Genomic DNA, 12,703 nt, shown 5'->3' on the forward strand with positions numbered 1-12,703 from the left:
TCAGTGCCATATTGGCATACTGGCACACAACATATAACAATCCAAGAATAAGACAGATTTAGTGACTTCCCCACACCTTTTGAGACTTTTTTTAAAAGTTTAGGGACAAATCTAGCAACTTCTTGGACAAAACTTATCTAGATTCTTATTTTGCCCACTGATCTATATTCATATTTAGATCAATGAATTTGCCATTATGATGTCATCTAGTGACATTTAGCTACCAGTTTTAGCTACTTTTAATTGAAAGCAGTTGGCAACACTGTTGGTTGTGATAGTTTGCAGACCAGACAGAGTTGTCGGCGATTCTTCCTATTGTAAAGTCATGCAATGTGTAAACCCTGTTGCTGATCCACAGTGCAATGTGCACACAGCAGTGACTGAATGCTACCCCAGGTAGTCATGCAGAGTGAAAAGAACAGTGATCTGACGACTTTGAAAATCATGCAATGTGAACTCGACATAAGGTCTGCGTTAACTCCAGACTGCGGGCAAGTCTGAGCAAAAGTCGTGTAGTGTATTCCAGCCTTAGCTTGCATACAGTTGTCAAGGATTAGGATATCTTCTATTGTTAGAAAGACGTAATAAATTTGCTTAATAAAATAATATTTTAATTAAAATCGGCATGAAACAGAAGTTCATAGACTTTTTTTCTCATTTTGTGACGTATCTGAGTGAAATGGCTTCTCGAAGAAAGCGATTCTGTCCCGCCTTCGCGCTAAAAAACTTGTTAGAAGAAAAAAGAAAAGAAAAGAAAAGAAAAGAAAAGAGGCTAAAAGTAGGAGGAGGGGAAATTAATTCAATTCTTTTTCCTAATACATTTTGATGGTGACTATCAGATGTGGATATAGACCTGAAGAGCAGTCAACCCCAGAACTGGACAAAAGTGTTTTTAAAGTGTTTTTGTTTTGTTTTGGGTTTTTTTCTTAGTTTTTATTAGAATCTGACGTTTTATAAATCAGTCTAATGGTAATATACTCCATTGACCACTAGAGTATGCACATGGCACAAAACAGCTCCGCTTCCCTGCATGCGAGCTGTTCATCAGACACCTTCACTGAACAACAGACAAAGAATTACATGCATCTCTTCCAATATCCGATCATATTATGGGCGGTAAGGAGGAGTGTGAGCCATAGATAAGCCAGTCAAAAATGCAGACCTCTCTCGCTTCCCCAGTGTCGCAGTGATCGTGGACTATGGACATTTCCACGAATGCGGCTCTCTTCTGGCACTTGGAGCGGCGTGACCACCGCACGTCCCACTGACTCACGGATCTGAGCAGATGTCTCGTCCAGTACCGTCCACCTCCTCTGCAAACACAAATGGCTGGTCGTGTCGCTGGAATCTGGAGAGATTTGCACAGATTGAGCTGCAGCATCCTGCGCTCTGGAGAGAGGAGGAGAGGATGCTCGTGCACACAGACGTCTGGAGGAATGCGGAGCACTAAACTCTCATCTTTAGCAATATTTCTACTCTTATTACACAGCGCACAGGCTTCTGACGGTAAGGCGACATCTCATCTAGCCTATACGGGCGTCTTATCATACTGTATTTCTCACGCGAGTCTTTGAAATTCAGCTCAAGCCTATGAGCTGAAGAATGATTTTGTTGAAAAGAACAGCCTTGAGCTTGCACATTTAATGATTGATGGCAAATGCTCTAAAAGTCTGATTATGATTTATTTGCATCCAAAAACACATCAGATTGAACTTTTACAACATTAGAGCATTATTGTTTTTAACATTTGGTTAAATGTATGCAGATCTTAGCTGTTTTAGCTATTCGTTTTTATTCTACCATTTTTTTTTTTTTTTTTTTGTATCCGTTGCGTTAATATTTTCAAATAACCCATAGGATTATATTCATATTGTTAGTGTTTATTGGTAATCTGAGACGTTTTTGTATGCACCTATTCATTGCATGCGTCTAATAGGCAAAAAAATGACAATACACTACTTTGGCTTGACTTTTGTGAACTGTATGTGTGTGATGTAATGTGATCAACCGCACGTGAGTGTCCAGCAGTAACGCAGTGAACTGTGTAGGCGCGCGCTGATGGATACTGCAGCTCTACACGAGATTGCAGCACTCTATTGTCTTTAAAACACACCTAACACACTTAAACCACATCTGTTTCCTGACATAATGGCATATAATTACATGCATCATTTAATTGCATGAAATAACTGTAACATACCTGTCCCGAAGATTTCAATCTATGGGACTAATCATGTTTTGACATCATATTGCACAGTAGGCGTCATAAATCAACCAGTGCAAAGGAGCATTAAAACTGTCCACAACAGCATTGTCTGATTTTAGATGCTGAGGTTTGCTGGTCCTGAAAATACTGGAAGAGCAGCTGCAAATATCCTGTTGTTTTACATTGTGAATGAATGTGTGTTTCAAGGGGACCAAATGTCTACAAAGAATCACATATATTGTGGAGAGCATCTAACAATTTAATAATGGCTTGATATTAAAAATGTCTAAATGAAAATGCACAAGGGTTGGAAAATGTCTTTAACTTAGTATAAAAAAAATGTCCAGTTAAGTGGGGATCTGCTTTAACTGGGTCACTGTGAGTGAAATAGATCAGTGTTTGACCTGTTTAAAAATTTCTTCCAAACATTTATATAGGAGACACCAGGGTTGGTTGGTACAGGGTTCCAACAGGGTTATTTTTGGGTCATACAGTAATTTGGTGCTGTCGCACAAATTACGCCCTCTTGACCCACAATGATTTAATCAAGACATTAAAAAGTCAAAACCTGTCAAGGTAAAGACAAATGCTAAATTTAAATTATGATGTCTGGCTCAACTAATTTAATTAAGAAAAGAGTGCAAATTTGGATATATATTTTAATTTGGGGTTGGTTAATTGGCATATGGAGTATATGGGCGATATGATTTTATTTGACGATAACAATATATATCACAATATATTTGTTTTGTGCTATTTTATCTAATTTCTGTCATTAAAAATAAGAAAAAAGAAGCAAATTGCACACAATATGGCAAATACAAATACAATATGGCAAATACAATATAACAAAAATATAAGTTTTTCAGGTACAATAGGTTTATTTAACGTAGTTATAAATAGTACATACATTTAATAATCAAATATAAAAATAAAAAAAAAATTGCATAGTCTTCATTGTATGAATTCAATATAAATGTATTCTTATTAAAGCTAAACAAATATTCAGTCAAGAGCAGTAATTTTTTTCTCTTTTGTTTGATTCTGCTGCTGTCACTTTAAAGGTCCCGTTTTTCGTGTTTTTTTTTAAGCTTTGATTGTGTTTACAGTGTGCAATATAACGTGTTCATGTTTCGCGTGTAAAAAAAAAACAGTATTTTTCACATAATTTACTTATCTGTATACCGCTGTTTCCACTGTCATAAAAACGGGCTGATGACTTCCTTGTTCTATGAAGTCCCTCCTTCAGAAATACGTAACGAGTTCTGATTGTGCCAGCGGTTCCTGTGTTGTGATTCGACAGCAGCTTAGCGCTCCTTGCCCGGGAAGGTCACGCCTCTTAACATAACGTGGAGATGCATGCACTCAGTGTTATTGTAAACATGTCTTTAATTTTACCTTATCAATTTTGAGCCGGAATCAGACCCGGTGATTGGACTGAGGGATGAAAATAACAGCGTTTCGACGACATGGCAACAAACACACTCTACAAACGCAACTCTTGTGTATTCCTGTGGGCGGAGGTTAGTCAAAAAACTGTTTTAGTGACGTCATTAAAGAAGGAAGTAGAGGGATGTAGTCCAAACTGGCCGTTCGATGTAGGCGACTTCTGTTAAATAAAATATCTCGCTTGGCATTGAACTTTGAGCTTTAAAATTTTACAGATTTTATTTATACTCTAACAACAACATTACACACTAACTAAAGTTTGAAACATGGGATCACGAAGAACGGGATCTTTAAGACCAAATGCACAGATCCATTATACTGATACACATCCAGTTCAGATGAGACGGGTGCGTGTCAATTCGCTGTCAGAGAGGAGAGCAAGAACGCGCAGCTGGCATCGGTGTATCGATACTGCAGAAAGGAGTATTGAAATCGTTTCAGATATTTCAGTATCGATATATCGAAATATCAATATTTTTGACAACACTAGTTTACACCCAGCTGTTTACTTTCACTTGTTTACTCACAACTGTTTACTTACAGCTTTTCATGCGTGCACTTTGCAGTGTGCCAGTCAGCATGAGCACCGCACCGTGTTCCTTTTCAGGTGTAGCAAATTCGCTTAAAAGGGAAATATGAATAATTAATTATAACTTGTTATAATTAACCCTTTGACATGTACGATCACACTGGTGTGATAAGAACGTTCAGTGCCTCACGTGATCAACTGCCAAATTCAAATGTGCTTGCGCGATTTGGCTGGCGTTAAACCAGAGACTGACGCATGCAGCGCTTTTCATATATCACAAATATGCAGTGTTTTCAGCCACATAATGTTTATTTTAGGTTTCAGGCATTTAAATACACATAAGTACAAACAAAACAATACATCTAGAGTTTGTAAAATACACACTGATGTCTATAGAAGCGGCAATAACAATTTTTTCCATTATAATTAGATGACACGTTTTATTCATATCAGATACACATTGTGTAAGTAACTTTAAAGTTTACTCTATTCTTCTCCAGTTCACCAGCTTACTTAAATTTTGATGTATTTCGGGAGAAGTGGATGAATTCATGTGCTGTAAATCCAACAGAACAGGCGGCACAAACTAACATGGCGGAGCCCATAACGTGTATTGCTCAACTAACGCGATCATTATAAAGGTGTTTAAACAGCAAAACACATCCACTTGCTCATATCAATCATTTTAATTTCATGTTATAGCTAACAAATTTGTGAATAATTTGAATAAAAAATGAAATAAAGCAGATTATCAGTCATACAACGCTGCGGTGTGTTACGTGACAAGCAATGACGCGTCACCATGGAAACAATAATGTGATGCGTTCTAAATAACGGTCGCCTTGAAAAACTCATGCTGGGGGGTCAGCCAGAATATTTTAAACTTACGTGTGAAAGGGTTAATTATAAATACTTGGATCAGTTAATCAAATTAACTTCATGTAGCTGAATTAATATTACAATCAATTAATCTGTTCGTCCAGCGAACACTTAGTATTGATCATCTATCAACTCTTCAGAAAGGATATTTTCCATGGCCACAGAAAAATAACGCTTTCTTAGCATGTAGTTGTGATCATCATTGTTAAATTGACATCGGTTTATAAGCAGATCAGAATAAACTCGCAAACAGAGCTGGCCCAAAATATCATCCTACATCTCTTCACTCATGGCATCCAAGTAACGAGCCCTTTTTAACGAGTTGGGCTGACCAGTTTACTCTTTCGGACGAGCTTGGGAACCGGTCGGCTTCAAGATGGAAATCAAGACATTCCCGAAAGACCTACCGGACGACAATTACGTTTCCATTGCTGCACCGGTACATCTGTCAGAAGAGGACAAAGAAGATCCGTTTGTTCCCCAAACGGAGTCCCATGGTTACCCTACAGGGTTAGATGAACAGTAGACGGCAACAGGGTGTGCAACTCTGCATGAGGCTTGCTTTCGGGCGGTGAACCAGTTGGACATTGACCGGTTGGGCCTTTGGCTCTCCCCACACCAAAACGCTCAAGACTAGATGGGAAATTCCTCCTTCCTACCACCTCAACAGTTCATCAGACACTTTCACCTTTCCAGGATTGTATGGATAATCTGATTAAATACTGGGAAAGACCACTGTCATTCAGAATCCCTCACCAGACATGATGGGTATGCAGGAGATGGACTAGTCTCACATGCCGTTAATGGAGGCCTCGTTGGCAGGCCATCTGAATCCTCAGTTGGCGTTATCCACAATAGCTCCTAAGCTGCCTCAAACATCAGATTTTTTTCTCAGCTTCGATTTTTGAGAAGATTTATAAATCTTCAGCTCAGACAGGGTACGCTACCAATGTGATCACTCTTCTTTTGGCTTACATCATTAGAGGAGGTTAGAGGAGGAGATGTCAGAGGCCTTGTCGCAGTGAAAAGACGTCACAGAACTGTGGATGGAAATCCACACTGTGGCCCTGTCCACACGGAGACACGTTTCAGTGAAACCACACAATTTTTTTTATCGGATAGGCGTTTCGTCCACACGGATCCGGCGTTTTTTTTTGAAAGGTGAAACCGGTATTTTTTTAAACCGGGTCCCAGAGTGGAAAAATTTGAAAACGCCGTCTTGGTGTTATCGTGTGGACGGGGCAATCTGTATATTTTCTGAAACAATGATGTCATCACCCCACGTGTCGACCCTAGTCAGACGCGCTAACACCACAACACGGCACCAACAACAGCAATAGCAGACTCTACATGCTTGTTTTAGTGCTGCAGAAGCTACTGAACCAAAATAAAGTGTTATTTCTAAGCTTTGCTAAAGTTTGTATTCAGCGCGCAAGGTTAATGCGCATGCTCCAAGTCCTCTTCGCTGCTTTAAGTGCATTTCTGCGGCAGAATTACAGTGCCACATAATGGACTGGCATGTATACTACATCGTTTTGAGTCGTTTCAGTGGTTTAGTGTGGACGCAGATATTTTTTGAAACGAGGAAAAAAAAAAGATCGGTTTAGGTTAAGCTCCGGCTTCATGTGGACGTAGCCTGTTATGGACCTTATTTTGCGCTCCTCACGCTGCCTGGCACAGTCCACAGTGGGGACTCTAGGACTGGCAGTGGTTGGTCAGAGAGGGCTTTGGCTGAATTTGTCCACAATGGTTGAAAAGGATGAGGCTCACTTCCTCTATCAGCCTGTAGACCCTAAAGGTCTGTTCGGGCCAGCTCTAGCTACAATGCAGCAGCGATTCAAGGGAAAGAAGAAGGAAGCCTTCAGGTCGTTCGAACCTCGCAGAGCCCCCATACCATTGCAACTACAGGCAACATGTCATCCCATTTTTACACATGCAGGAGCAGTAATAGGACAAGCATTTTGGCAGGGCCTGAGGAGGGGAAATACATCTCTGTGAGGGGAGTTTCGTATCACCAGGATAAACAACCTCCCTCTTGGCAACGAAGGTCCTTAGCTTAGGTGACAGTGGCCTCGTCCCCTCAATTGCAAGGGGCAGAAAGAAACAGGTGGTATAGCAAACCCTAATCTTCATTCTCACATTGTCTCCACAAATCCCCTGGAGAACAATGATGAGAAACAAAAGTACTCACCAACCACTGCACACACTCCTGTAGCACACCTAGACAATTGGGTGAAATGCACAGACTCCCAATGGTTATTAAACACAATCTCACAATTGTCAGGGATAAGACCGTCAAAAGTGCAGGGAGAGAATGCAAGTGTTTTGAGGGAGAAGATAAACAGTAGTGGCTCCTGACTGTAAATATAGGTAGGGCAGATTCTGGGTCTTAGTGCCAGTTTATGATAAACATTTTGTAAGCTTTATATTGTAATCGCTGAACACACGCAGAACACTTTTAAATCCAGCGATCAGGATTTAAATACACACGACACACGTAGAGAACTTAGAATTGCCTTAATCTAGTATCTATTGCCTTTGAATGTTGTTTTAACCCTTAAATGCATGACTGTTTCACCAATCATTCTTACATATTCGGGTCTTTATCGACCCGGATCTATATCTAACACGTAAGGATCTCTATCTGTAATATAAAACTCCTCTGATATTAGAGTAACAATTACAGAAGAATAAAATAAATCATATTTTGTTACCTTTTGGAGCTTGAAAGGGCTCCGTTTGAGCAGATGTTTTATGCCATCATCACTGTCCTCGTCAGAGCTCATTTCCCAGTAAATTCAGCAAATAATGGGCTAGTTTTATGTTTGAGGTCATGAATATGATCCCATTCGCGATCTCAAAACGTATTCTCAAAACTATATAATTTTCAACATCTTCAAAATCAGTATTTCGATCGCTAACAGCTTCACCAGATTCATCCAGTGACAGTTACAGTCATATTTGATTGCGTTCAGTACTTGCTCTGCAGTAAATCGCTGAGCCATTTCATGTTTTTCTTATTATTTCGTTTTCTGTCTGAATGAGTCGTCACTTCAGCATTGTGTATCAGACATTGCCACCTTGTGGAATAAAGTTGAATTGCACTTATTCCATCATCTAAGATTCAATTATTGTTGATTAATTAATTAATTAATAATTATTATTACTCATACACACCTCGAGTCATTTGCGACCCTATACAATTTTTACAAAAAATGAATACAAAAATAGGCATTCTTTTATAATTTTATGATTTTTTTTTTTTTGTTATATTCTTTATAATGAATTGACTGAGGAATACCAAGAAGGTTGATGTCTAACTTTAAAAAAAGAACGAGGAGAAGGGTAGTGAATGACGTCCCGGGTCACTAAAGACCCGAGGTATGCATTTAAGGGTTAAAATATGACAAGTTGTGTAGGAATTTCAGTGAGGAAAAGAAAGTCATGTCTATTCTGAATTAAACAAACACAACAGACCTATATGTTCACACAAGCACATTTAAACTGAAGGATTTATACTTTCATTCATTTGATACACTAGTCCACATAGGAAGAACAGACAAGGTAACTAAAAAATAAGCTGCCCAATGGCTCTCAATTAGAGCATTCTGCAGTTCCATTTTTAACCAAAGATTTACATTGGAAAATTGTGGGGCACTGTAGAGCTGGGAAGGGTTTAGGCACCCTCTGCCGCTCTTAATATCATGATGCATGCTGAAGCCCTATATTAAATTTTAATATATCCTGCCCACTTTACGACTTAAAATAGTGTAGAAAATCCCAAAAATGTTTGTTTCAAAATTCTGAACTCATTTACAATCTATTATTGATTCAGTTTATATAGAGGTCTATGTTTTGGATGAATATTTTGGTGGGGCACTGCATCAGACGTTCAAGCATCAGGCTGAGACTAGGTTTTAAATAATATAAGTCACATCGAAAACAAATAGTATCTGTTTGTGTAATCTGTTTGAAAAGAGATGTCAGTCGTTCACTAGTCATCTCATTATCCACTAATGTAGACACGCCCACAGACAGCGTGCACTATTCAAAGGCAAATTCTGAGGCGATCCATGTAAACATGGATGTTGTCATCAACTTGGGAAAAAAAGAGAAAAAAAAAACGCATCAAGTTTAGTCAGATTTGTGTACTTTTCATCGCTTTGAGATGCAATGAGTAATAATGCTGGAAGAATTTACCTCAGAGGAAGAGTACGACTGATTTCAGTTCCATTTTGAGGATCAAGCTGAGGATTGTGAATGGTAAGTTCTGTATTCTCAAATCCTTTATTCTAATCGCGATATAGACTAGTGTCTGTGAATATTAAACTGCAAAAAGACCATTTAAATATGAATCCTGCATGTTCTGTCTCTGTATGAATGCTTGCGTCAGCTTTGCATCACAGAAATAAATTATATTTAAAGTATATTAAAATAGAAAACCATTACTTTAAATTGTAATAATATTTTACAATATTGCTGTTTTCTTTCTGTATTTTTGATCAAATAAATGCAGGCTTGATGAGCATGAGACTCAAAACTGTTTCTTTCAAAAACATTAAAAATAGTAATGTGTCCAATCTTTTGACTGGTACTGTATATTAGGGCTGCACGATTAATTGCACGAGATTGTCATGCGTGTCTCATCAGTAAAGCCGGTTCTGTGATTAGCGGTAAATGTCCATCACCTGCTTTCAAATGGAGCGGCACTTAATATACAGAGCCGTAGTTTGCGGGCAAGCTACGCAATATCGTCTTCATAATCACAGATGAATCGCTTTCGATTACGAATGCGATATTGCGTAGCTTGTCCGCGAACTACGGCTCTGTATATTAAGTGCCACTCCATTTGAAAGCAGGTGATGGACATTTACCGCTAATCACAGAACCGGCTTTACTGACGAGACACGCATGACAAAAGCATGCGATTAATCGTGCAGCCCTACTGTATATAATTTAAAATATAATAGGCCTATACAGAATTTTCTCCACATGATGTGAAATAATATGTACATTCATGAGATCACAAAAAACAGTTAAGTTCTGTTAAGAGTGGATATTATATTAACGTTAATACAACCCCAAATCAGAAAAAGTTGGGACAGTATGGAAAACACAAATAAAAAAAAAAGTAGTGATTTCTAAATTTACTTTGACTTGTATTTCATCGCAGACAATACAACAGCACATTATTTAATGTGTTCCTCATGATTTTATTATTATTATTATTATTATTTATTTATTTATTTAAAAAAAAAAAAAAAAAAATCCTATTTTGGTTCTTGCAACACATTTCAAAAAAAGTTGGAACAGTAAAGCATTTACCACTTTGTAATGTTGCCATTCCTTTTCACAACACTTAAAAGACGTTTAGGGACTGAAGACACCAAGTGATGAAGTGTTTCAGGTGTAATTTTGTCCCATTCTTGCTGCAAACAAGTCTTAAGGTGGGCAACAGTACGGGGCCCCGCCAGACCCCTCGCCAGCGATCTGCGCCCCTCTTCCCTGAGGTCCACGCAGAGCTGACGAAGTCGTGGCGCGCTCCCTACTCCGCCCGCCTTCGCACTTCTTCACCCGCGGCTCTCACCTCGGTTGACGGCTCACGTGAGAAGGGCTACGAGCAGATGCCGCCGCTGGACGAGGCCGTGGCCGCTCACCTCTGCCCGCCCGCAGCTGTGGGCTGGAAGAGCTAGAGGGCCCTTCCCTCCAAGACCTGCTGTACGACCTCCGCCATTGCTGGCCGAGTGTACTCTTCAGCAGGACAAGCTGCGTCAGCACTACACACCATGGCCATCCTTCAGGTCTTCCAGGCCAAACTCCTCCGTACCCTGGACGAGTCTGGAATCGACACGTCGGCCTTCCGTGACCTACGCAGCGCCACTGACCTGGCCCTGCGCGCCACGAAGACCACGGCCCAGGCCATAGGGAGGTCCATGGCCAACTTGGTTGTGTTGGAGCGCCATCTCTGGCGCAACCTCACAGAGATTAAGGATGCAGACAAGATGGCCTTCCTGGACGCCCCTGTCTCACCCTCAGGTCTCTTCGGGCCAGCTGTGGAAGGGTTCACCGAGCGCTTCACTGCTGCACAGAAATCGTCCCAGACAATGCAACATTTCTTGTCGAAGCGCTCCAGCTCTTCATCTGCTGCAAGTCGGTCCAAACCTGCGCCGACCCAGCTCCAGAGCAAACTCTCCCCCTCCGCATCTCAAGCAGCGCCACCTAAGGAGCAGCGCCAGCGAGCCCGCCCTGCGAAGCGCTCCACGCTCCCGAGACACCAGGGTCCCCGGCCTAGGATAGTGCTGGACCCGACGCCTCTGGCGTCTTCCTGATCAACAAGGAAGAAAGAGGATGGGGTTAAGTCTCGCCACGGCCGGACCACCCCAAAAGCTCTCTCGCATGCATTCCCCGCCACCTCGCTTAGTTTCGGGTGTTGGGAATCAACTTGGCACGTGCCCTGGGCCCACAGATGTTGTGCCCACACAAACCACTGTTTTAATGGCGAACCCAATATTTTTAAATTCCCAAAAAGAGAGCAAATTTCCTCATCCTGTAACGACGGTACAAAGACCCCTGCACAGCGGTCTGTCACCGGACGCTATTCAGCCACTGGTCACACGGGTCGAGCCCTGGCAAGCCATCCCAGGAGTGTCGCAGTGGGTCATAGGGACCATATCCCGCGGCTATTCTCTGCAGTTCGCCCGAAGGCCCCCACGCTTCAGCGGTGTGGTCACCACTTCAGTCAAAGCGGACGACGCGCATGTCCTCCGTGCAGAAGTGATGTCTCTGCTACAGAAGGGAGCCATAGAAATTGTTCCCCCAGCAGAAAGCAAGTCGGGCTTCTACAGCCGCTACTTTGTTGTCCCAAAGAAAGATGGCGGTCTCAGACCCATCTTAGATCTCAGGCTTCTAAACCTCTCCCTCATGAGACGGAAGTTCAGAATGCTAACGTTGAAGCAGATCCTCGCGCAGATCCGCCCCGAGGACTGGTTCTTCTCACTGGACCTGAAAGACGCATACTTTCACATCCAGATAGCCCCCCACCACAGGCGATTCTTGAGATTCGCCTTCGAGGGTGTGGCCTATCAATACAAGGTCCTGCCCTTCGGGCTGTCTCTAGCTCCCCGCACGTTTACCAAGTGCATGAACTCGGCGCTTCTCCCTCTGAGAGAGATGGGGATCCGAGTTTTGAATTACCTCGACGACTGGCTCATACTGGCCCAGTCTCGTACTGAGTTAGAACACCACAGATCCGTGCTCCTCAGCCACCTTCAGTGCCTGGGACTCAGGGTCAATTTTGCCAAGAGCTCGCTGCTCCCCAGCCAACGTATCACGTTCCTGGGCGCAGTCTTCGATTCAGTCCATATGAGGGCTGTAGTCTCTCCAGAGCGCGCTCTGATGATTCAGAAGCTCTCGGCATCGATCAGGAACAATGTCCGTTACCCTCTGAAGTCCTTCCAGAGGATGCTGGGACTGATGGCTTCTGCCTCCCCGGTACTGCAGCTCGGCCTCCTCCGAATGCGGCCTCTGCAATACTGGCTGAAACTCAGGGTTCCACTGCATGCTTGGCGGCATGGCCGCTTCTTAGTCAGGGTCAATCAGGCCTGTGTCACAGCTCTGAGACCTTGGACAGACCCCAGCTG

At 41.8% G+C, this 12,703-nt stretch overlaps 1 protein-coding gene across 5 annotated transcripts in view; it reads left to right on the plus strand.

The window, feature by feature from the left end:
- The first annotated feature begins 476 nt into the window (after window positions 1-476).
- kiaa1549lb (KIAA1549-like b) overlaps window positions 477-12,703 on the plus strand; it is a 128,277-nt gene continuing 116,050 nt past the window's right edge. Inside the window, exon 1 of one of the 5 annotated variants that reach the window (XR_007181603.1) lies at window positions 477-1,506. Coding sequence is in view for 4 of the 5 variants with exons in the window: in XM_048168609.1 (XP_048024566.1) it covers window positions 1,326-1,506 (181 nt within the window). In the remaining variant the exon portion in view is untranslated. The remainder of the gene's footprint in view (window positions 1,507-12,703) is intronic. The other 4 variants (XM_048168609.1, XM_048168608.1, XM_048168607.1 and 1 more) reach the window with 4 other exon arrangements.

This window comes from Megalobrama amblycephala, linkage group LG19, assembly GCF_018812025.1.
Source record: "Megalobrama amblycephala isolate DHTTF-2021 linkage group LG19, ASM1881202v1, whole genome shotgun sequence".
Classification (NCBI taxonomy): Eukaryota; Metazoa; Chordata; class Actinopteri; order Cypriniformes; family Xenocyprididae; genus Megalobrama; species Megalobrama amblycephala.